This window comes from Neoarius graeffei, chromosome 7 (genome assembly GCF_027579695.1).
Source record: "Neoarius graeffei isolate fNeoGra1 chromosome 7, fNeoGra1.pri, whole genome shotgun sequence".
Lineage (NCBI taxonomy): Eukaryota > Metazoa > Chordata > Actinopteri > Siluriformes > Ariidae > Neoarius > Neoarius graeffei.
The window spans coordinates 34,788,294-34,811,921 of record NC_083575.1 but is presented as its reverse complement, the minus strand read 5'-3'; the positions used below and the strand labels follow the sequence as shown (position 1 = coordinate 34,811,921).

General features: G+C 42.3%; 1 protein-coding gene across 4 annotated transcripts in view; it reads right to left on the bottom strand.

Annotated features, from left to right (window-relative positions):
* Nucleotides 1-23,628, bottom strand: part of LOC132889244 (cullin-9) — a 113,258-nt gene that overhangs the window by 78,314 nt on the left and 11,316 nt on the right. For all 4 annotated transcript variants that reach the window (XM_060925540.1, XM_060925541.1, XM_060925542.1 and 1 more), the window contains exon 3: nucleotides 12,853-13,007. In XM_060925540.1, coding sequence (XP_060781523.1) covers nucleotides 12,853-13,007 — 155 coding nt within the window. The remainder of the gene's footprint in view (nucleotides 1-12,852; nucleotides 13,008-23,628) is intronic.

Genomic DNA, 23,628 nt, shown 5'->3' with positions numbered 1-23,628 from the left:
ATTATATCAATAGTGTGTTATGCAACATGAAAGGCCTCTTAAAATGAGCAAGCAATTGGCTGTTATTCCTCCCAAAAAAAGGTTTTTATTCAAACTCAACACTTATTACTGTAGATCAAAGCTTAAAACCTTTGGCTTATTGGCTCCAGAACTAAGCCCATTTAATCAACCTTTCTGTGAAACATTTATGATGTACATGAAAAAAACAAACTATGAAATACAACCTTTGTCCTTAGTTTTATCTTAATAAAAAAAGGAAAAAAGGGGTGTACTTCCTGCAATAGCCCATGAGAATAAAGTATAAAGGCACAAAATAGCAAAAAAAAAAATAATAATAATTCAAGTATTACTAATAATCCAACTTCAACAGTACAGTTCAGTTTCCAATTGTATCCAGATGAGGTAGGTAGAGTAGAATGTTTGTCTTTGTGCAAGATAGTGAGTGCTTGTCTTAGAGCAATGCATATATATATATATATATATATATATATATATATATATATATATATATATATATATATATATATGAGAGAGAGAATTTGTCTTAGTGCATGTGTGTGCAATGCATGTGCAAGGCTTTAAAAGAGCAAATGGTGGTTACAATGCAAAAAGGTCAGTATATGGACATGGTCAGGTCAGAAGGTCAGAAGTAAGGCTTGCCCTACGCTTTGAGGCAATATTCCCAGCAGCAGAGAACAAATGCTCTGAGGGCGTTGAGGTGGCTGGAATACCCAGAAAAGACTTTGCAAGCTTAGCCAGGGTTGGGTATAATGCTGTATTTGCTCTCCACCATGGCAGTGGATCCTCTTTTTTGGAGAGAGGATGTTCACCAAAATATTGTAAGACCTCCCTCTGCACCTCTTGATTTTGCTTCTCATCATCATCCTCTTCATCACTGCTATTGGAGTCTGATGATGATCCGAGAACATTGAGAGATGATCCCTGGGCTTGAGTAGCTGGGTGGCCTTCTTCTATGTTGGCGGTGGATTCATTTCCCCGCTCATTGGACTGTCTTTCTTGCCTTTTGACAGTTAGTGCCATTGTTTGAATTGTGCTTTGGACCTTAAATGATTCTTCAGAAGGCAAGAACTTAAGTTTTCTGAACCGGGGTTCCAAGGCAGCAGCAAGGAGGGCAGTGTTAGGGTCCTCAGGTTTAAATCAGGGTTCTTACACTTTTTCACCAGTTTTTTTCCATGACTTTTCCAAAACCTTCTACTGAATTTCCATGACCATCACTGGTTCATCACTGCTCATCGCATTTATAGCACAGCCCCCAACACTAGTTTACATAGCAGCCCCACTCATGCACAATCACATCATACACATACCTATTTCACGTCACCATTCACAACACTGTTGCCCCCTTTCTTCACACACACAGACAACTACAGTACTGTACCTCATGCCCCTTCACATCACATATGCAAGTACACACCCACAGTCCATCTGTCCCAAACCCATAGCCCATGCTCTCAGCAACCCACCCCCTGCCCAGGCCCAACCCCATAACTTTGTAATTTGTGCATTACAAGTCAAGTCAAGTCTATTTGTATAGCGCTTTTAACAATAAACAATGTCGCAAAGCAGCTTTACAGAATTTGAACGACTTAAAACATGAGCTAATTTTGTCCCTAATCTATCCCCAATGAGCAAGCCTGTGGCGACGGTGGCAAGGAAAAACTCCCTCAGACGACATGAGGAAGAAACCTCGAGAGGAACCAGACTCAAAAGGGAACCCATCCTCATTTGGGCAACAACAGACAGCCTGACTATAACATTAACAGTTTTAACATGAGGACAGTTTCGTTGATGTTATAAACTCTTCATTGATGGAAACTTGAGTGCAAAACTGTTCATGATAACTGCAGTCCTAAAGTTAGCAAGACAACTGTAGTCCTCAGCCATAAAAGCATTTTGGTACTTTGGCACTATGACCCCCCCACATATGCACACAGGCAGACTACTGAAATTTATAGGTGCTTTCACAATAGGCCTATATTGTAATTTAACCATTGCCTAAATGATATCGTAAATGCGGAAATGAAGAGTTACAATTTGAAGACAACATTGAATGTCTATTTATTTCTGTGTTCAATCAGTTTAAATCAACAACATTTACATCCAAATCCAGCAAGGTCCTCAGGGCCCTACACTGAATATTAAGCATCGCCTAAATGGCATCACAAAAAAAAAAGAAAATAGAGGGTGAAAATCTGAAAAAGTGGAATGTCTATTTCCATCCCTTTCCTATAAATTTAAGCAAAATCAAATCAAATCAATTGTGACATCCAAATTCAGAGAATACACAAGATTAAGAAATGGCTGGGCTAATATGGCTTCACCTATTACAAATTAAGTCTTTTTATCCTTTAAAATGCAAAACTCAAGAGTCATAAAACTGAGGATATTATCCAATCCAATATCTTATTTACCATCTGTACACGCAAAAAAAAAAAAATCAAAAAAATCAAACGAGAGCTCCAGGGCTCCAGCATCGTAATTTGCCCCGAGGCGCGCCACGGCGCTCCGCTTAGGTTTCGTTTCTATCCCGGGCTCCAGCCCGACTTTGGACGCTCGTAGCTCGGGCAGGGGAGGTCCCAGCCGCCCCACACTTGGCAGCCAGAGACCTCTGCCCTCCCCCCAAAGAACCAGCGCGGGCGCCTCGGGACATAATTCGCCGCGGCGCTCCGCTTAGGTTTCGTTTCTATCCCGGGCTCCAGCCCGACTTTGGACGCTCGTAGCTCGGGCAAGGGAGGTCCCAGCATCCCCAAACTTGACGCACCACGCCTAGCACGCTACAACTACTAGCACGTCGCACATTACGAGGAGGGTGTGGCCAGGGTTGCCAGATGTGACTGATGATTTCCAGCCCAAAAAATGCTTAAAAACCACCTGGAGGCACTAAAACCTGCCTAATTTGAAAACCGCCCAATCTGGCAACACTGCGTGTGGCAGTCAACAGGCATAGCCAGTAGGCTACGCAGACTGCGCTAGACAACATTTCCAAGACAACTTGTGGCGATTTACATTTTATTACGGCACATCAATTTTATAAAGATAATCGAAACACTAGATAGATTTCCATGACTTTTTCAAAACTTCTGAACAAAATACTTTTTTCCATAACTTTTCCAGGGCCTGGAAATTTAATTTTAAAATTCCAAAACTTTTCCAGGTTTTTCATGACCGTACGAACCCTGTTAAATACAAACAGGTCTTCCCACCGGTCAGTGATCTGTTCAGCTGCAAGACCCTGAAATGCCCTCACTGGTGCGGTTTCAAAAGCTGAACTCAGGATGGATTTCTTGAGGGTCTGTACCAGCTGAGGAAGCGCAGACAGGGTCACATATTGTTCCTCACTCAGCCCCCTCAAAAGGTTCAAGAATCTGAGTCAGCTCTTCAGTCAAGATCCACTGCTCTGGCTTCAGATCCGAATAGTGATGCTTTCCCCGTGGGTTGACTGCAGGATCGGAAAGAGCTGCAGTCACTGGCCATCTCTGTTCAAGGAGCCTGGATGGCATATGAAGTGTACTGTTCCACCGAGTACTGACATCCTGTACCAACATGTGCTGTTGCACTCCCATTTGCTGCTGCTTTTCTTCAAGTTTTGTGCAGGCCAGTTCACTCTTTTTAAAGTGCTCCACCAGGCATCTCGCAGAGGCCACACAACTTGAGATGGTTTTGTTAGTTATTTTTCAGCATATTCTGCACAACCAAATTCAGTGTGTCCAGTTGCATCAGTAGATGTGTTTCCACAGCGCAACAGTGTGTGCCCTGCACATCTAAACAGAGGCCCATCCGTGTCTCTCTTTCAGAACTCTGGCAGCTGCCACCACATTGGCCCCACTGTCATGGACAACTGCCTTCACCTTTTCAAAAGGAATGTGAAATTTAGTAGCAGCCTCCTCCAGCCAATCTGCAATGTTTGTGGCTGTATGCCTCTCCTCTAGAGGCATCGTAGTAAGGGAGAGGGACTTCATTTCCCGATCATCTCCCAAAAAAATGACGTGACCCTCAGATAAGCCTCTGTGGCCACACTCATCCAAATGTTTGTCAGTGCAACACAGTCTGTCTCCTTAAGAACACTCTTTAATGTATCTGTTATTTCTGAGTACTTTTGCTCCATCATATTTGTGAAATATGTTCTTGAGGGAATGGGGTATTTGGGATTGAAAGCTTTGATCATATTCTTAAATCTTGTGTCCTCCACCATGGACAGTGGGCGCATGTCTGTGATGAGCATATTTAAAATGCTGTTGGTAAAAACTGCAGCTTCTTCCACAGTGCATGAGGGGCCTGCCCGGACGAAGCTGTCCATGCACCGCTCTGAAGCTGTCCATGCACCACTCTGATGTACTGTGCGCGTGTGTGTGTGTGTGTGTACGCGCACGGGAGGGAGAAATGAAGAGGGATGAATTACATGAGTGAGATTTTGGGGCATTTGCTCTCGTTACTTATCATGCCTCACCACTATTGACTCATAACACAGGCTACAAATAATTACAAAAATACCGTACTAATGTTCTAACAAGCGACAGTGTTCATATCAGTTAGCAATCGTAAAAATACGTTACCTTGTAGAGGCTCCGAGTCCGCTTGGAGAAGTGCAGTTCATGTGAGGATGCTTTCGGTTCAGGTGCTGCAGCATTGACGAAGTACTATTATGGTAGGCCATAGGGCTGTGCGATATATCAAATATACTCGATATATCGCCGAAAATTCTGTGTGCGATACATAAAATTATTATATCATAACTATCGAGTATTTTATGGTCATCTTCCGACTTGTGTTTGTTGTGTTCGTTTAAAACCTTTTCTGGTGGTTTTCTCCCTGTCCCTCAGGCAGTAACGTGAGAGGCTGCCTAAGGGTTTAAAAAAAAAAAAAAAAAAAAAAAAAAAAAAAAAACTCACGCACTCACCAACCAATCCCGGGCGACATCTCAGTGCTGAAAGGAACTTGCAGGAAGATTTTCTAGTTTCGGTTGTGTTGCCATATTGGGCGGTTTCCCGCCCAATTAGGCGGTTTTAAGTGCATTTTGGCGGGTTTTGAACATATTTTGAGCTGGAAAACGTCAGCAGTATCTGGCAACACTGCCGGCGGGAAGATTTTCTAGTTTCGGTTTACAGCACTGACTCAGTTCGTGCAATCGCTGGTGTTGCATAGGCTACCGTGTAAGCTCTGTCAATTTCAGCGACAGATTAAAAATGGAAGTGGACAAATTGGTTCCTAAAAGAACTAGTAAGGGGTCAGTCATCCGGCATTTTTTGGATATTGCTAGGAGGACGTGGAACAGCAAATGCCAGTTTGTAAAGTGTGCAAAAAAAACCTGTCATCACGAAAGGCAGCAGCACGACATATGTTCCATCACCTGAAAACTCACCCGGTACAGTATGAAGAGTCTCTTAAACTCCGAATTACTTGCCCACGAGCTAAACCCCCCACAAACTAAACAAACGACCATAGTGGCCTCATTCTCCAAAGCCACCCCATATGAGAAAACGAGTCAGAGAGGGAGCGCTATAACAGATGCAATCACTAACGTCATTGCCGAAGACATGATCCCAGTTAGTATAGTGGAAAAACCAGGCTTCCAAAAATTACTAAACACACTCGATCCCAAACATGAGTTGCCTGGTCGCAGACATTTTACAGAGAAGGCAATACCGGAATTATACACATCTGAGAGGCAGAGCCAGAAAACATTCAGTTCAAAAGTGTGCCAAGAGAAAAATGATGTTTTGCAGATCTCTCTTCTCTCCCTCGATCTCTCTCTCTCTCTCTATTGTGAATGTTCCAGTGGTTCTCAGTAGTCAGGTTAATAGCTTGGAGATCTATTTTTTTTTAAGTAATTTAATGAAAGAGCACTTTTCTTATTTAGGCTAAATGTCTCTCAGTGTTGAGCTTGCACTTTATTGATTTGAGCAGCTCTGTATTGTGTTGCCCCTTTGTTGCAACTTTCAAGATTGTTTTTGCAGTTTGTGCCACATCTTTGTTGAATAAAAATAGTCTCATTTCAATTCAATCCCACACTTTAGACATTTTCTGCCTTTTATGCACACCGGTATCTTCGTTTTCCGCCACTGCCAGAGAGCAAATTAAATTGCGCTGCCTTAAATCTTTGAAATGTGCGTCTATTACAGTCCGTGTGAAACAATGATACCGGAGCTGCGCAGTCGTCTACAAAGCAGGAGTGATACGATAACAGACATTTAAAAGTAGACGGACTTTGGTGACATGAGTTACTCGGATAATCGTTTCGGCCCTACACCACGATACTACTGGGTAACATCGCTCGGAACACAGTGCCAAGCACAGAGCGCTGGACAACCCCGATGTTAAAAAGAGCAACAAGCTCACTGCAGTCCATAGCAAGGAGCACAGGCATCACACCCACAGCAGACCAAGGCCCAAAGGGAACCAATGCCAAAACTGGGTCCAGAGCTACAGTACACCACAACCGGCGAACAAAACACCCAAACAAAAACCATTTAAACAAAGAACAAACAACTCCTACAGATCACAAAAAGAAAAACAAAAGGGGGGGGGGGAAGAAAAATAAAAAGCTCTGGTGAGAAGTGGCGGTCAAAAATGTGCACAGTGTACTCGCAACCGGGTCATTCCACATCAATTCAACTGGGGCCCGCACACTTGGGTCTCAAAAAATTGAGGGGAAAAAAAAAAAAAAAAAAAAAAATCACCAGATGTACCCATGTTACCTAGGAGAAACACTGTAAATTTATTTGAATGCAAGATGTATACTTTCCATGTTACAGCCAGTTTTATTGGGAGAGGGGGGTGTCAATTTTGTTCAGACTGTTTTTTGGTCAAAGTTCACAAGCCCACAGCTCAAGAACTAAACCATGTAGGAGGCTCAAATTTTGCATGCTGGTACATAAATAGGAATAGTATGTAGCAAAACTGTCATTTTGGGTCTGGATGATCCTGCATGATCATAGCACTCCCTCAAAGATGATCAAAATTTTATTGGAGTTTTTGGCTGTGCTCTGTTTAGGCCTTCAGAAGACATGTTTTTACCCAACATAGGCTCTTGATTTTTTTTTTCCCTTATTGAGATAAGTAGAAACACTCAAAAAAAAAAAAAAAAAAAAGCAATAAACAGAAAGAAAACTATCAGTGTTTGAACAGAAGACCTCAAGTCTGAAATCATTTTGGATGTCATTTTCAGAGCACCGTAACACCTTGTGGGAATGTGTACAGATTTTTTAAATATATATAAATATATTTCAATGAGGCGGCATGGTGGTGTAGTGGTTAGCGCTGTCGCCTCACAGCAAGAAGGTCCTGGGTTCGAGCCCCGGGGCCGGCGAGGGCCTTTCTGTGTGGAGTTTGCATGTTCTCCCCGTGTCCGCGTGGGTTTCCTCCGGGTGCTCCGGTTTCCCCCACAGTCCAAAGACATGCAGGTTAGGTTAACTGGTGACTCTAAATTGACCGTAGGTGTGAATGTGAGTGTGAATGGTTGTCTGTGTCCATGTGTCAGCCCTGTGATGACCTGGCGACTTGTCCAGGGTGTACCCCGCCTTTCGCCCGTAGTCAGCTGGGATAGGCTCCAGCTTGCCTGCGACCCTGTAGAAGGATAAAGCGGCTAGAGATCATGAGATGAGATGAGATATTTCAATGATTCAGTGATTTTAGGGGCACCTGTGGTTACTCTCAATATTGAGCGTAACCACAGGTGCCCCTAAAATCACTGAATCATTGAAACTGAAAAGGATCCCTCCACCCCTGCACAGGCACTCTCATACCCCTTTTCCACCAAATCAGTTCCAGGGCTGGTGCTGGTTCACAACTCGTTCAACTTGCGAGCCAGCTGAGAACCAGCTTGCTTTTCCATCGCTCACGGTGCTAAGAGAAGACACGTCATTACATCACTGTATACGTCAGTTACGTCGTTGTATACGTCAGTTACGTCGCTACGTTTGCATCAACCTTGGCGCGAATATCGAAGCAAAAGCAACATGGAAGAAGCAGCAGCAGGAGCAACAATAATAATGGATGACTTCGCATTTGTACAGCTGCTGCTTTTCGTCGCTTAAAAATGGCGATCTTTCACGGTCTTGTTATTGTTGTCGGTCTTAACAACTCCGCCCCCCCCCGCTGACGTAAGCGGTTCTTTCCTCTGGCCCAGCAGAGAGTTGGTGCTAGCCTGGAACCGGTTTTTCTGGCCCCAGAGCCAGTTCTTTGTCAGTGGAAACAGAAAACCCGGTTCCAAACTAAGCACTGGCCCCGAACCAGCCCTGGAACTGCTTTGGTGGAAAAGGGGCATCAGGTGATCATGTCAGGGCAAAATTGGCCTTTGGTTATTTACTCTTTACATTAATGTTATAGAAAACATATTGCGTATGAACGTAGCGTATGTTCCCTAGCAAACTGAAGCCTTTTCTGAACCCGGACCTTCTTGCTGTGAGGCGACAGCGCTAACCACTACACCACCGTGCCGCCTCATTGAAATATATTTATATATATTTAAAAAATCTGTACACATTCCCACAAGGTGTTACGGTGCTCTGAAAATGACATCCAAAATGGTGCATTTTGCCCATGTTCAGGGTGGAAAATAAAAAAGAAAGATTCGAGTAAGACAAGCCAAATTGGTGTTTTTAAAAAGAAGGGATCATGGAGAATAAAAAAAAAAAATTTTTTTTAAATCTGCGCACATTCCCACAAGGTGTTACGGTGCTCTGAAAATAACATCCAAAATGATTTGTCAGACTTGTGAGGTCTTCTGTTCAAACACTGATAGAGTTTCCTTTCTGTTTATTGCTTTTTTTTTTTTTTTGAGTGTTTCTACTTCTCAATAAGGGAAAAAAAAAAAATCAAGAGACTATGTTGGGTAAAAACATGTCTTCTGAAGGCCTAAACAGAGCACAGCCAAAAACTCCAATAAAATTTTGATCATCTTTGAGGGAGTGCTATGACCATGCAGGATCATCCAGACCCAAAATGACAGTTTTGCTACGTACTATTCCTATTTATGTACCAGCATGCAAAATTTGAGCCTCCTACATGGTTTAGTTCTTGAGCTATGGGCTTGTGAACTTTGACCAAAAAAAAAAAAAAAGTCTGAACAAAATTGACACCCCCCTCTCTCAGTAAAATTGGCTGTAACATGGAAAGTATACATCTTGCATTCAAATAAATGTACAGTGTTTCTCCTAGGTAACATGGGGGTACATCTGGTGATTTTTTCAGAATTTTTTGAGACCCAAGTGCGCGGGCCCCGGTTGAATTGACGTGGAATGACCCAACCGGAAACAGAAAAAGCATCCAAGTTAGTAAGGCTAATCAGAAGAAAAGGCTTCAGTTTGCTAGGGAACATACGCTACGTTCACACTGCAAGGCTTAATGCTCAATTCCGATTTTTTTGTGAAATCCGATTTTTTTGTGAGGTCGTTCACATTAACAAATATATGCGACTTGTATGTGATCCTCAGTATGAACGAAAAGCGACCTAAAAGTGTTCCGCATGCGCATTGCAGGATACGACAACGTCACACGCAGTGAGCATGGCCAGTGTTTACGGAAGTAAAACCGCCCGGTTGCGGTATGACCCATCCAATCTAGCTTGAATAGCTGCATCCCCCCAAATGGAAATCAGCTCCCTAACCTCTGCGTCCTTCCATTGAGAAGATTCAGAACCTTCACAGCCCGAAGCGTCCCTCGCATTGATGTCATGCGCAGGGGCGCAGATACGGTTTTTGAACTGGGGGGGGGGGGGGGGGGGGGGGGGGGACAAAAAACTGGGGGGGGGGGGGGACAAAGCTGCCAGCAAACCAACCCCAACATGCCTGTCAAACTTGTTGTTAGTAACCATAGCAACCAAGCTCGAGCTCGCAACCTGTGCAGTCTGCGCAGCTCAACCAACCGAATATCAGTCTTTGTTTTGTTTTATGTGAGTTGTTGCAACTATATGTATACACTGCTGTGCACCTCAATAAACCGAATGGTAATTAGTCTTTTGATTTTTCCGTGAGGTTTGCCTTATGCAAAGAAAGACAGCATAGACGTTTTTTCCTCCCTATAAGTAGGGGGGACCGAACGAGGTGAATTTAAATATGACTCGTCCCACCCTCTATCTGCGCCCGTGATTATGCGCCATGTTGTTGTAACTTTTTTGAGAGACCCGCCGCCTACTTCAGTGCAGAATAGTGATGTTTGTGGCTTGTTGATGACGTGCAAGTCGGATGAATGCGACCTGGCGGTTCAGACTGAAGTCGCATATGAAAAGATCGGATAGGAATCGGAATTAGGACCACATATCCAAACGGCCTGGGTCGGATTTGAAAAAAATCGGATCTGTGTCGTTCATATTGTCAATAAAAGATCGGATACAGGTCACATATGGGCGAAAAGATCGGATTTGAGTCACTTCAGCCTGCAGTGTGAACGTAGCCATAAAGACTGGATGCTGGCGCAATGGTCATGTGGTCTGATGAGTCCAGATTTATGCAATTTCACAGCATTGGGTGTGTCAGAGTAATAAAGGAAGGCAAAAGCACCCATCATGCATAGTGGGCATTGTGCAAACCTCTGGAGGCAGTGTTGCTTTAGTTGGTCAGGTCGAGGCTCAGCAACCTTACGTGGCAATAAAATGAAAATCAGCTGAACTAACCTAAAATGTACTAAATGACCAGGTTATCATATCAGTGGATCCATTTTTCCCCCCCTGATGGCACAGGCATAATATTAGGACTCAAACTGTGAAAGAGTGGTTCAGGAAGGAGAATAAATCATTTTCACACATGAATTGGCCACCACAAAGACCTGACCTTAACCCCTTACCTATGAAAGTCTTTGGGATGTGTTGAGTGTTCTCCATGGGCATTTTTAAAGTGGCGCACCGCCACGTTATAATTCTGGCCCACCACCCTTCCCTTGGCGCAAAAACAAAACTTCATCAGTATACACCAAATAAATCGTAAAGTATTTGCTTTATTATTATATAATTTTGTAACTGCATGTTAAATAGAAGGCCATTAAACGAATGCATACGGGGCTACCTGAAGTGGTCATGCGATTGCAATAGAAAAACATCCGGCCAGCTGCATACAGACTGAGACACAGAGCTCTGCAGATTGAGGTCTATCCCTGCGTTACACGACACCGCACCACATTACACTATACTGACACATAGTAACACTGGAAGCTACAAGCTGCAGCTAAATAACCTTGCGGTGCACACACTTGTAGCGTTATTGTGCAACGGTTACGCTTATCTATCGTCTTTTCTGACCATACACAGTTACAGTAATCATAGAACAGCGCACACAAGTTAAGTTCAGGTCTTTTATTTTACGTATCTGTGATTGTGTAGGCGAGGGCTGCATTTTCCCGTTGCTTCACTGTTTATTTACTGCAGGACTTCCAGGTTCCTGGGTCAAAGGACCCGAACTAATGAGGCTGGGGTGGCTTTGTTGTGCCAGTCTCGGGCACCAGCTTGTGCATGGATTGGAGTGGTTTCACCCAATTAACATTGTATTGCTTTATATTTAAAAAAAAAAATGTATTTATTGTAAATGGGTATTTTGTTTATGAATGGAAGTTTTTATTTTTCCTCACACACAAAAAAATTTAATTCAGGAATGCGTAACAGGGGCGGCACGGTGGTGTAGTGGTTAACGCTGTCGCCTCACAGCAAGAAGGTCCGGGTTCGAGCCCCGTGGCCGGCGAGGGCCTTTCTGTGTGGAGTTTGCATGTTCTCCCCGTGTCCGCGTGGGTTTCCTCTGGGTGCTCCGGTTTCCCCCACAGTCCAAAGACATGCAGGTTAGGTTAACTGGTGACTCTAAATTGACCGTAGGTGTGAATGTGAGTGTGAATGGTTGTCTGTGTCTATGTGTCAGCCCTGTGATGACCTGGCGACTTGTCCAGGGTGTACCCCGCCTTTCGCCCGTAGTCAGCTGGGATAGGCTCCAGCTTGCCTGCGACCCTGTAGAACAGGATAAGCGGCTAGAGATAATGAGATGAGATGCGCAACAGGCGCATCAGTCTCAGCTGAAATGTCAAATGAGTCTCTCATTGACAATAAAGATGATATATACAGTAAGAATGCGTTAATTTTTTTGTAAAATTATTTTAACAGTGATTTAGCATTTCCTATCCATTTATTGGCCAGTTTCAGAGTCAAAAAAGCCCAAAGTCCGTCAGCTTCAGGGGGACGAAGTCCCCCTGTGCCCCCACCGGGGCTCTGTCCCGGACCCCGGTGGGGGCCTAGGCGGCCCCCAAACCCCTGCCACGACCTTTTATTTATTTTTTTTTTTGGGGGGGGAGGGAGGAGGAAAAAAAAAAAAAGTTGTTGAACCCTGGTGTTGGAGAAGACTTTACGGATTGGTTCAACTGTCCAGTCATTAAGACAAAAAATTACTGCAATTCTGGCTGGAAATAAATGTTGTAATGTAGCACAGGGTTACTGAAACAACGTCATTGCAAATGCACACCATACTCAAAGCTAAAAGGTGGTCTCATTAAATATCAGCGTGCGCGGCTTTTTTTTTTGGCCGGGCAGTATATTTAAATTTGCTGTTGGTATACAGCGAAAAGAGAAAAAAAATCATGAGGGTGTGAATACTTTCTAGAGGCACTGTGCATGAAGCTACATCAACCATCAGAACAGGATGTCTGCGAGGTTACTCATCACCACATTACAATACCATCCTGACATTCCTGGTGGTTTCAGATTACTTCCCTTCTGGGTAACTGACCTCTCAGTTAATTTTGCAGTTAGAAAGCATGAATTAAAAGGTCTTTAAATTGCTTAACTTATTATGACTAAACAACTGAAAACCAGATTCATGTAAAACAGCAAACCAGGCATTAAATGAGATGTGGGATTTTTACTTGTGGAAGGTGGATGCCCTCAAAAGAAATCCCATGCTCCTCTGAAGATGTGGTCTCTGCAAACAGCTCCAGTAGGGTGTAGCGGTTGTCAAAGTCCATGTGCTGCTCAATGCCATCCTGCTGGCTCAGGGACAGCAGCACGTAGGCACGGCTTCCTGCAAGAGCAACGGGAACAAAAACTGAACACACAGGAAACGCACTGAACGTCTCAGACTTTAGAAATAACATTACTCCCACAGTCAGTCAGAACAAAAGCACAAGTTATTATGCTGCTAGTTCTGTTCAAGCACACGGACATTCAACATTCTCTGAACAGTGTGAGACTACGAGTGAACGAGCAAAATCTCTCCATTAACAAAAGCCTGCCTTTTAGCTAGCATGCATTAGGCGATTAGCTTGCTGTAATTGGTCATTTTGTGCTTCATTAGCCCCTTTCACATGGCCTGTTAAAAAGGTTGTGCCTTTATTTCACCTCAGTGTTCTGTGTAAACGGTCCAAATATGGATTTTTTTTGGGTGTGTGCGGGTGGGTGCATGTCGTTCCGCCTCTGAGCTAGAGTGATTGGTCGTAACAGAGCCGGAGTCGACGTCTGTGTAAAAAGGGGACACGCAGGCATTGTGGAATGGGGCGTGACATTTTTGCCATTGACATTCTTCTTTCTGATACCAGCGCAAATTCAAATGTCTCTCCCTACGGCGCCTAAGATCCATGCACTTTTCTACCTCAAATCGCTTCCGACTTATCTTCAATTTCTCATCGCACAAACACAAGGCACGGTGTATACTTTGTGTCGGTCCCAAGTCCGGATAGATTGGGGAGGGTTGCGTCAGGAAGGGTATCCGGTGTAAAAACTATGCCAAATCAAATATGCGGAACAGATCCGCAGTGGCGACCCCAAACGTACAGGAACTAGAGATGAAAGTGGAGCAAAGAAAACCCCCCTGAACTTTTGAAAGTCAAACTAAGATTTGGGGGAGGGCGCATCCCCCCAAAATATTTTAATAACATAACACGCAAAACCCTGCATTCTTGTGCATTTTAGTCCTTATTTTCACTAAAACAAGTTATAACTTTTAAGCCTTTTTCTTTCATGTACATTAATGATTAACATGTCAAAAATATCAAATTTAATTAGTTAATGAGTAATTTTCAGGAGTGCATTTAGAAAACGCGGTGATTTTCCTGCTACACAGTTCATTACTTTGAAAAAATTAGACAGTTGAAGGTAAACTCAGCAAAATCCCAAAACAGTCCTGTTAAAAAGTAAAGGTCTCTTAGAGTTTCTAAAGCTTTCAGGTTTCAATGTTGGGGACGTTGAGCCTCGTTTATCAATCTTTTAGTAGAGTTGTGCGTTTGCGTAAGCTAAAGTGAACTAAACATTTCCAATTCATATTTGTGCGAGTTGAAGCCAATTGTTTACATTAGTTCGTATTGTCTGTAAATTTAAACACACCAATGAATAGTAAATCAGGGGCATAGCTAGGATTTTTCGGGGGGGGGGTGGTGTCGTCACACATTGACTGGCAGCCTGAGTACATTATGTAACAAAAAATAATTACCATTGCTAGTTTTAGGCAGCTTAGAAACCGGCTCTTCCATTATTGCTGTTTCTTCCACATTTTCTTGATGTGTTCTAGAAACGGCACTAAAACTTAGCTTCGAAGCCACAAAGTGCAACTTTGATGGGAGAAAAAAAAAAATATATATATATATATATATATAAAATAAATTGCTTACCTCTCTTCACGTCGAAAGAAGGAGGAAAGTTTAGCTTGTTTTGACATGGCGAATTATTAACACAAGAGGAAATGCTTGTAATTTGCAACTAAAAAAAGACTGCAGCTACACTGGCAGCTTTAACCTGCTTTCTAGTGCGATTGTGTTGCGCTTGCGCAGAACGGTGTCAGTCCTGCACGCCTTAGCTCGTGCACCTGAAGGCGCGCACGCCTAACGAGCTCCGGCACACGCGCCGTTAACAAAGAACACCTGTCTTTAATCAATGAACTATGTTTGGGCTATTTAAGGACCGCGCCCATGCAAGGATGATGCGAAGTATTATGCCGCGTCTAGGAACGTGAAAAATCCGAAAAATAAATTTCTCCATTCGGAAAACTGGAGATTTTCAAGAGTTTTGTCAAATATCCGGATTTCCGGGTAAATCCGGAAGACTTTCATCCCTGAGGAACAGCCGAAAGAAGAAATTTAACAAAAATAATATTTTGTACAGGGGCAGCACGGTGGTGTAGTGGTTAGCGCTGTCGCCTCACAGCAAGAAGGTCCTGGGTTCGAACCCCGGGTCCGGCGAGGGCCCTTCTGTGCGGAGTTTGCATGTTCTCCCCGTGTCCGCGTGGGTTTCCTCCGGGTGCTCCGGTTTCCCCCACAGTCCAAAGACATGCAGGTTAGGTTAACTGGTGACTCTAAATTGACCGTAGGTGTGAGTGAGTGTGTGAATGGTTGTCTGTGTCTATGTGTCAGCCCTGTGATGACCTGGCGACTTGTCCAGGGTGTACCCCGCCTTTCGCCCGTAGTCAGCTGGGATAGGCTCCAGCTTGCCTGCGACCCTGTAGAACAGGATAAAGCGGCTAGAGATAATGAGATGAGATATTTTGTACATTAAATAAGGATGAGAGTGGGTGGTCATCAAAAAAAGCAGAAAACAAGATAAAAAGGTATGCGGGTACTTTTATAAGAACTGTTATGACTGGCTATCATGCTCTCGCCATCGATGTTTTGGCCAGTTACATTGTAGATAACACGTATTCTACCACGAGACTTAGCGAGACTAAAGATGGCGAAAATGTAAACATGTAACATCGTCGTAGGAATGAATTACGCTTGGCGTATCACGAAGGAACATACCCTAACCCCCCTCAATTAAAAAAAAAAAAACGGATTTGGCATAATATAAAAAGGTTGATTTTTACTCAGAAAAAGCGGAAATCCACCAAAAAGCGGAAAACTCTCATCCCTGAAACAAACAAACAAACAAACAAACAAACAAACAAACAAACATTCTCATAGACCCCCTATAATTATGCCACAGAGCCCTGATTGAGAAACACTGGTTTAAGCTATAAATGCATCCCTTTACATTTCTATAATTCTGCAAACTTCTATATTTTAGGATTTAAAAATCATTACACTTTTTTTGTAAAAGCATGTCCCCCCCCCCATACATTTCCACAGCTACTGAAAACCAGTACTATATAAACTTACTGAATGTTATTTCAACAGTTTCAATAAAACTTAGCTTTCCTTAATGTTCTTATTAAAATAAAAACTTTCAGAGCTAATTATGGGGCACAGGACAGAAGGTATCAAAAGAAATCAAGGTCAACATTCTCAAAGCATATTTAACAAAAGTTAAATGAATATTTAAAAAAAATTAATCACTGATCAGGTTTTAAAGGGGAACTGAAGTAATTTTTAAACTTGCTTTATTTCTTAATTTGTTATTCAATTACGTTTTCAGTTTTATTAACCTTATATCGTGACTCATATTGGCCTATTATATTACACTTATCAGCCCTTTTGGTTTTTAGCCATATTGAATGTACAGTGGTGCTTGAAAGTTTGTGAACCCTTTAGAATTTTCTATATTTCTGCATAAATATGACCTAAAACGTCATCAGATTTTCACACAAGTCCTAAAAGTAGATAAAGAGAACCCAGTTAAACAAATGAGGCAAAAATATTATACTTGGTCATTTATTTATTGAGGAAAATGATCCAATATTACATATCTGTGAGTGGCAAAAGTATGTGAACCTTTGCTTTCAGTATCTACTGTGATCCCCTTGTGCAGCAATAACTGCAACTAAACGTTTCCAGTAACTGTTGATCAGTCCTGCACACCGGCTTGGAGGAATTTTAGCCCATTCCTCCATGCAGAACAGCTTCAACTCCGGGATGTTGGTGGGTTTTCTCACATGAACTGCTCGCTTCAGGTCCTTCCACAACATTTCCATTGGATTAAGGTCAGGACTTTGACTTGGCCATTCCAAAACATTTACTTGATTCTTCTTTAACCATTCTTTGGTAGAACGACCTGTGTGCTTAGGATTGTTGTCTTGCTGCATGACCCGGCTTATCTTGAGACTCAGTTCGTGGACAGATGTCCTGACATTTTGCTTGAGAATTCGCTGGTAAAATTCAGAATTCATTGTTCCATCAATGATGGCAAGCCGTCCTGGCCCAGATGCAGCAAAACAGGCCCAAACCATGATACTACCACCACCATGTTTCACAAATGGGATAAGGTTCTTATGCTGGAATGCAGTGTTTTCCTTTCTCCAAACATAACGCTTCTCATTTAAACCAAAAATTCTATTTTGGTCTCATCCGTCCACAAAACATTTTCCAATACCCTTCTGGCTTGTCCACGTGATCTTTAGCAAACTGCAAACGTGCAGCAATGTTCTTTTTGGAGAGCAGTGGCTTTCTCCTTGCAACCCTGCCATGCACACCATTGTTGTTCAGTGTTCTCCTCATGGTGGACTCATGAACATTAACCAATGTGAGAGAGGCCTTCAGTTGCTTAGAAGTTACCCTGGGGTCCTTTGTGACCTTGCCGATGATTACACACCTTGCTCTTGGAGTGATCTTTGTTGGTCGGCCACTCCTGGGGAGGGTAACAATGGGCTTGAATTTTCTCCATTTGTACACAATCTGTCTGACTGTGGATTGGTGGAGTCCAAACTCTTTAGAGATGGTTTTATAACCTTTTCCAGCCTGATGAGCATCAACAACATTTTTTCTGAGGTCCTCAGAAATCTCCTTTGTTCGTGCCATGATACACTTCCACAAACATGTGTTGTGAAGATCAGACTTTGATAGATCCCTGTTCCTTACATAAAAGAGGGTGCCCACTCACACCTGATTGTCATCCCATTGATTGAAAACACCTGACTCTAATTTCACCTTCAAATTAACTGCTAATCCTAGAGGTTCACATACTTTTGCCACTCACAAAGATGTAATATTGGATCATTTTCCTCAATAAATAAATGACCAAGTATAATATTTTTGTCTCATTTGTTTAACTGGGTTCTCTTTATCTACTTTTAGGACTTGTGTGAAAATCTGATGACGTTTTAGGTCATATTTATGCAGAAATATAGAAAATTCTAAAGGGTTCACAAACTTTCAAGCACCACTGTAGTTCATTTGGTCCACGGCAGGCGTTGCTTATCCACGCAATCTTCACGAGATTTGTGCGAGACTTCAAACGTGAAGTGACAGCGCCGCCATTTTGAAAACTGTTTACACAGCGGCCAGATCACCATATCATTCCAATTTAGATTAATTTCGAGATTTGCCAGCTTCATCAGCGATGGAGATTATTCCATACAACTTCGAACCAACATGGAGTAGAGAAGAGTTGGAAAGACAACAGGATAAGGACTAGTCTGTCACACTGGTATTTACGTTATTACTGTCACACAATTAAAACGTACCAGGCTGGTGGGTTTTCAAAATAATAAAAAACACATGCATGTATTTTTGTGATAGATATTATACTGAGTGCATTTCCCACATAATCCTAAGGTTTCGGACAGCACTACAAAATGGCATCCCCGTTATATAGTGCCCTATATAGTGAATAGGGAGCGATTTCAGACACAGGGAAAACTTCCAACTTGATTACGTCAGCATTCGAAAGAGGGCGCGCGCGTCTTTTGACAACGTTGGCAGATGTTGGTCACTTTGATTTCCGCTGTATGTTTTACTTCCGTCCTACGATGTCTCGCACAGGTCTCAACGAATCTCGCTTACGGCCATTGCTTTGACATATGGACTGATATCACATAGCATATTTCAAAACACTCAACTTGCTATAGCAGTGACAAAATAGCTGTCAAAAATGCATTCCTATATATTATAAAATGAGATAGAATTTTGATTAAAAAAAAATTTGCCTTCAGTTCCCCTTTAAAATTATTTTTACATAAAAGTTGTGATAGATCAGCATACCATCAAATAAGGCAGTGTTTCCCAACCAATGGGCCATGAAGCACCATCTAGCGAGCTGCGATTCCCCCCAAAGCTAATTTTTAGTTGGGTACAATTGCTGGGTTGCAGCTCACATCATATCCACCTCATCAGATACGCAAGACATGAAGTGGTCAGCTAAGCTAACTGTTCACAAAGCGTTACCATCACTGGGGCACCTTGCTAGTTGTTAAAATGCCCTGCGCTTGCATTGTTTTGGGTTGCTCGAAACAAACTGTGAAACTGATAATTTCTTCCGTTTTCCCTGTGATGTGATAAAGGGTGAAAGGATTTTACCAAAAGGTGATAAGAAAGGTGGCTCTTCAGGATTCTCTAGAAAATCTGAAGCTGCTGGCTTAAAAAAGTAGTAGGTGGCTCTGGAATTTGCAGTGGCAAAGTGAAGGTGCATTAATACTAGGGGGATCTGGGGACATGCTCCCCCCGGAAAATTTTGAAATTTACCTGCCTTCTGGTGTATTCTCAGGTAATAAATTACTAACCATTTTCCCATAAAATACTTGCAAAATATGTATGAAATTTCCCTCCAGAAATGTGTGCTTGGCTTTCTCAATCACCCTCCGGCATATGCTGCCTGGCTCTGTAACATAACTATATGGTGTAACATCACTACATACACTACAGTGTGGTCATGTCGTCCAGCTCAGCCAATCACAGCACAAGAGTCAGTCAATCAACAAATATAGCGCTGCTTCCGGTCATGCCGGAATCCGAATCGAAGACAATTTTGTGGTGAAGTAATTGGATTTTCAGAAAATTATGGGCAGTGAAGATGATACAAGATCGCTTGAACATCGAAAGACAAGTCATTATTTTTTTTTCTGGGATTGAGTAGCTGGCACAGACCCGTCTGTGTAGGCGGAGAAAACCACCAGTCGCCAGCGCTTGTGGATATCCTACTCCTGAACCTTTCGCTGCAATGGAAGGGAGCCGGGTCAAAGAACGCTCGAGTTTGCAGCAATCACTCAGCGAAAGGTTTGTAAATTACTCCGATTTATTTCGTTCGGATTCGCAAATCACTTTTCTCGACATTGTCCGTTATTTTGTGATGTTTTGAAGTTCAGGAGATGCTCAAGTCCTCAGATGTGTTTTTGTTTACCGTTTGACCGTGGTCACCATATTGTAAACTAACATGTATAATACCTGTAATACCCAGGTCTTTAAAGGGGTTTCTGTGGATCTTTATGAATGATTTAGCTGGAATTAAAGAGCAGGGAGGATCGGGAATTGAGCAGCTGTGGTCTGATTACATCCGATACTAAAACCTGTAGCATCCTAGCAACCATCGCAAAGACGCGTTCAAAGCCCAGAAATGCTACTTACCCGGGCAAAAACGATACACGATTTATCTTATAGTGTCCTGATCACCAGATCTTTAACCTAGCCACATATATTAAAAAATTTTTTTTTTTTTTAAAGTTGTACTCCTCCATGCTCTCCCAGGTTTTCATCCGTTTGTCCGTGTAGAACGATGTCTGCAGCACCAGGTAGTTTGAGATGTCGGGGAACTCAACAGATGTATAATTTTCGAACTCATACGAAAAATCCTTCTTTGTTAGCGTGTAAGGATCGAATCCCATTGAGTGGTTTCTATAGCCACTTCTTGGTTTTTATAATTTGCTTGTTTGCTGGACACAAACATGGTAATAAAGTTCTTGTGTTAATGGACCACATTAGATAGAACTTTATTGATCCCTTTGGGAGGGTTCCCTCAGGGAAATTAAAATTCCAACAGCATCATTACAGGATAAACAGAGAATAGAAAATAGAGAAAACTTCAATAAATTAAGTATTTACATATAAAAAATAAGATATGAAAAAAGTCCAGACTCCACTTTTGGATCATTAATCCCTTCTGACTGAGAATGCCCTGCATGCAGGGTTTTATGTTGGCTTCTGGCACATCCAGACAGTTTAAATACAATACCTACAATTAAAAACAGTTTTTATTGCATTTATTTAATTTCTGGGCTCCCATCTGTAAACAGGGAGTGATGTTGCATGCCGTTAATAAACTTTACAACAGATTATTAGATTCTAATAGAACAGATGAGCCAAAATAACTGGGGATCTTTAATAGGCCCCGGCTCGTTACATATATGAATAGGTGGGCCTTAAAGTACATATTCTGGACCAATTTCGTGCTTTTTTTTTTATATTAAAGTATGTCCCTTTACACACTCATCCAGAAGGGTAATTTTGCACAAGGCCATCTGTCTACAGCAGAAAAAAATAAAACAACAAAACACGTCTGGAAAAATCCCAAGGGAGTCTGGAGCCAGATTCGTGACGTCACCTGCGGAAGCGCCAGCCGGCTGCGAGAGCTTTGCACGGTTTCAGTGCACAGCCTGTGTAGACCAAGCACTCCCATTTCTCTCTCATTGTCCAGTCTTCGGGAAACTGAGTACTAATCCCATCAAGACTGGTATTGCTACACCCTCCTACGATGCATCTGTTAACCATTTTAATAATTATGTGATAACGAAGAAATTTGCAGAAAACCACCAGGTCGTTTTCTCAAACAAACCAGCGCTGACGTAGGATTCAGAGGGAGGCGTCCCGCAGATGACGCAACGAAAATCAACGTTTCCCGGGAAATCCAAATGCCAAGTTTTTTCAGAGGCGGACCAATTCACCTCAAATGGCTTGATTTTAACTGAATTTTTCTGGTATTGCGCAAGGTAAAAAAAAAATTGCAGAGAATGCAGAACGTTTCAGATATTTGACCCAAGTTTAATATAAAATAGGAGAATTACATTGATCTTGCTCCTGAATTTACCCATGATATGCATTTTAAAGTAGAAAAGCTTGAGAACCCCTGAAATAAGGGACAAAAGCCTTAAACAGTATATATGCAGTGTACTGGAATGTTTTTTTTTCCTCCATTACTCTACATCCTGCTCAAACCTTACACCGTTTCTGCTCCTTGTGGCTAAACTGTTGCTAAGTAACTCCTGAGTAAACAGAATACTGTTTAATCAGCTCCACAGAGCACCAGGTTTTACTCGAGCTTATGAACATAAAACTGCAGATAAAATTCTACTGAAGCGTCCTCGTAAATCCCTCCCTTCCTGCTCCCACTGAATGAGCCTGCTCCGTGAAAGAATCTTTGTGAATGAAACACGCAGCAAGACGGATTCATTTTTATAAACCTGCATTATGCCACGTTTGATTTGAGAACCGTTTCAACCTCGGATTCGAATTCAAAATGCAAGCATTCCTTTGAGCTTTGCATTCAGTCCAAACCAAAAACAGGAAAACAAAATGATCGTACAAGACAAGTCACAGGGTCACAAGTATGCTGAGACTTTGAAGGCTATCATTACTTACAACTGACCTTCAGCCTTGACACATCCCCATCATTACCGCTCTCTGGGTTCTCAGTAACAAGAGATGGACAACTCTCAGCGATTTCTCTTGTGCCAAAATACATTTTTTGGAACATTTTAGTGCTAGAGTATTTCAAGACGTATCAGAACACTGCTAATTCTTAATACATTCCTTAGGGTCTAATGATACCATGTACTGCGAGTTTCATTCAGCTCCCTGGTAACTTACCATAGCTGACAACTAAGGAGTAGCAGAGTAAAATATTATAGCGTGCCAAATACTGCAAATTTGTGTGCAACACGCCAGCACTAATACCACAAACAGCGACAGAGTGAACTGCATTTCCTCACTGATTCTATCTGGGTTCAACAAATTACCGCCGATAACTGCAGAGAGAAAAAAAAAAAAAAACCCACTCAGACACACTCCCTTCATAAGTCATACAAATTAACAGGCAATTCCAGCATTACTCATGTTACATTTAAAGCACGGGACTCTTGAATATATTAAAAAAAAAAAGTCTCCCTATTTTGTGAATGGACTAAACATCCTTATTTTTTCACCATGATAACCATAGGCCACTCTCAAGGTCCACATATGACATTAGAAAAAAATTTTGCTTAATGGTTCTTCCAGGCTGACTTGTCAGCATTACTGACATTACGCAAAACTCTCATGCTGTTTTTTACGCCAAATTTCAGGGCTCCAGACTAACTTTTTGACCTAGGAGCACTGTGCTCCCAACCCCTAAAAATTGGGCGCACCAGCAAAAATCTAGGCGCACCACTATAAAAGGTTGGGAGCACAAGCAAACGTCTTTGCCATACCAAGTATTAATCAATGTTAACCTTCCATTAAGTATTTGTATAGATTATAAAAGAAAAAGCCCACATTGATGGGTCCAAAAGAATTGGCAATGTGTGGTATTTTAGGTGGTTCTTGGGGAAGAAGGACAAATCACACCATTTGTTACAACCAACTGCTTTATTCCAGACTTGAACCTGCAGTCATGTCCAGGCATAACACTGATGATGTCAAGTCAAATACACAGCCAGGCATACTGACCCGACAGAACATCCTATATAGAGTGGTACACAGGCATACTGACCCGACAGAACATCCTATATAGAGTGGTACACAGGCATACTGACCCGACAGAACATCCTATATAGAGTGGTACACAGGCATACTGACCCGACAGAACATCCTATATAGAGTGGTACACAGGCATACTGACCTGACAGAACATCCTACAGAACACAGGCATACTGACCTGACAGAACATCCTACAGAACACAGGCATACTGACCTGATAGAACATCCTATAGAGTGGTACACAGGCAATACTGACCCGACAGAACATCCTACAGAACACAGGCATACTGACCCGACAGAATATCCTACAGAACACAGGCATACTGACCTGACAGAACATCC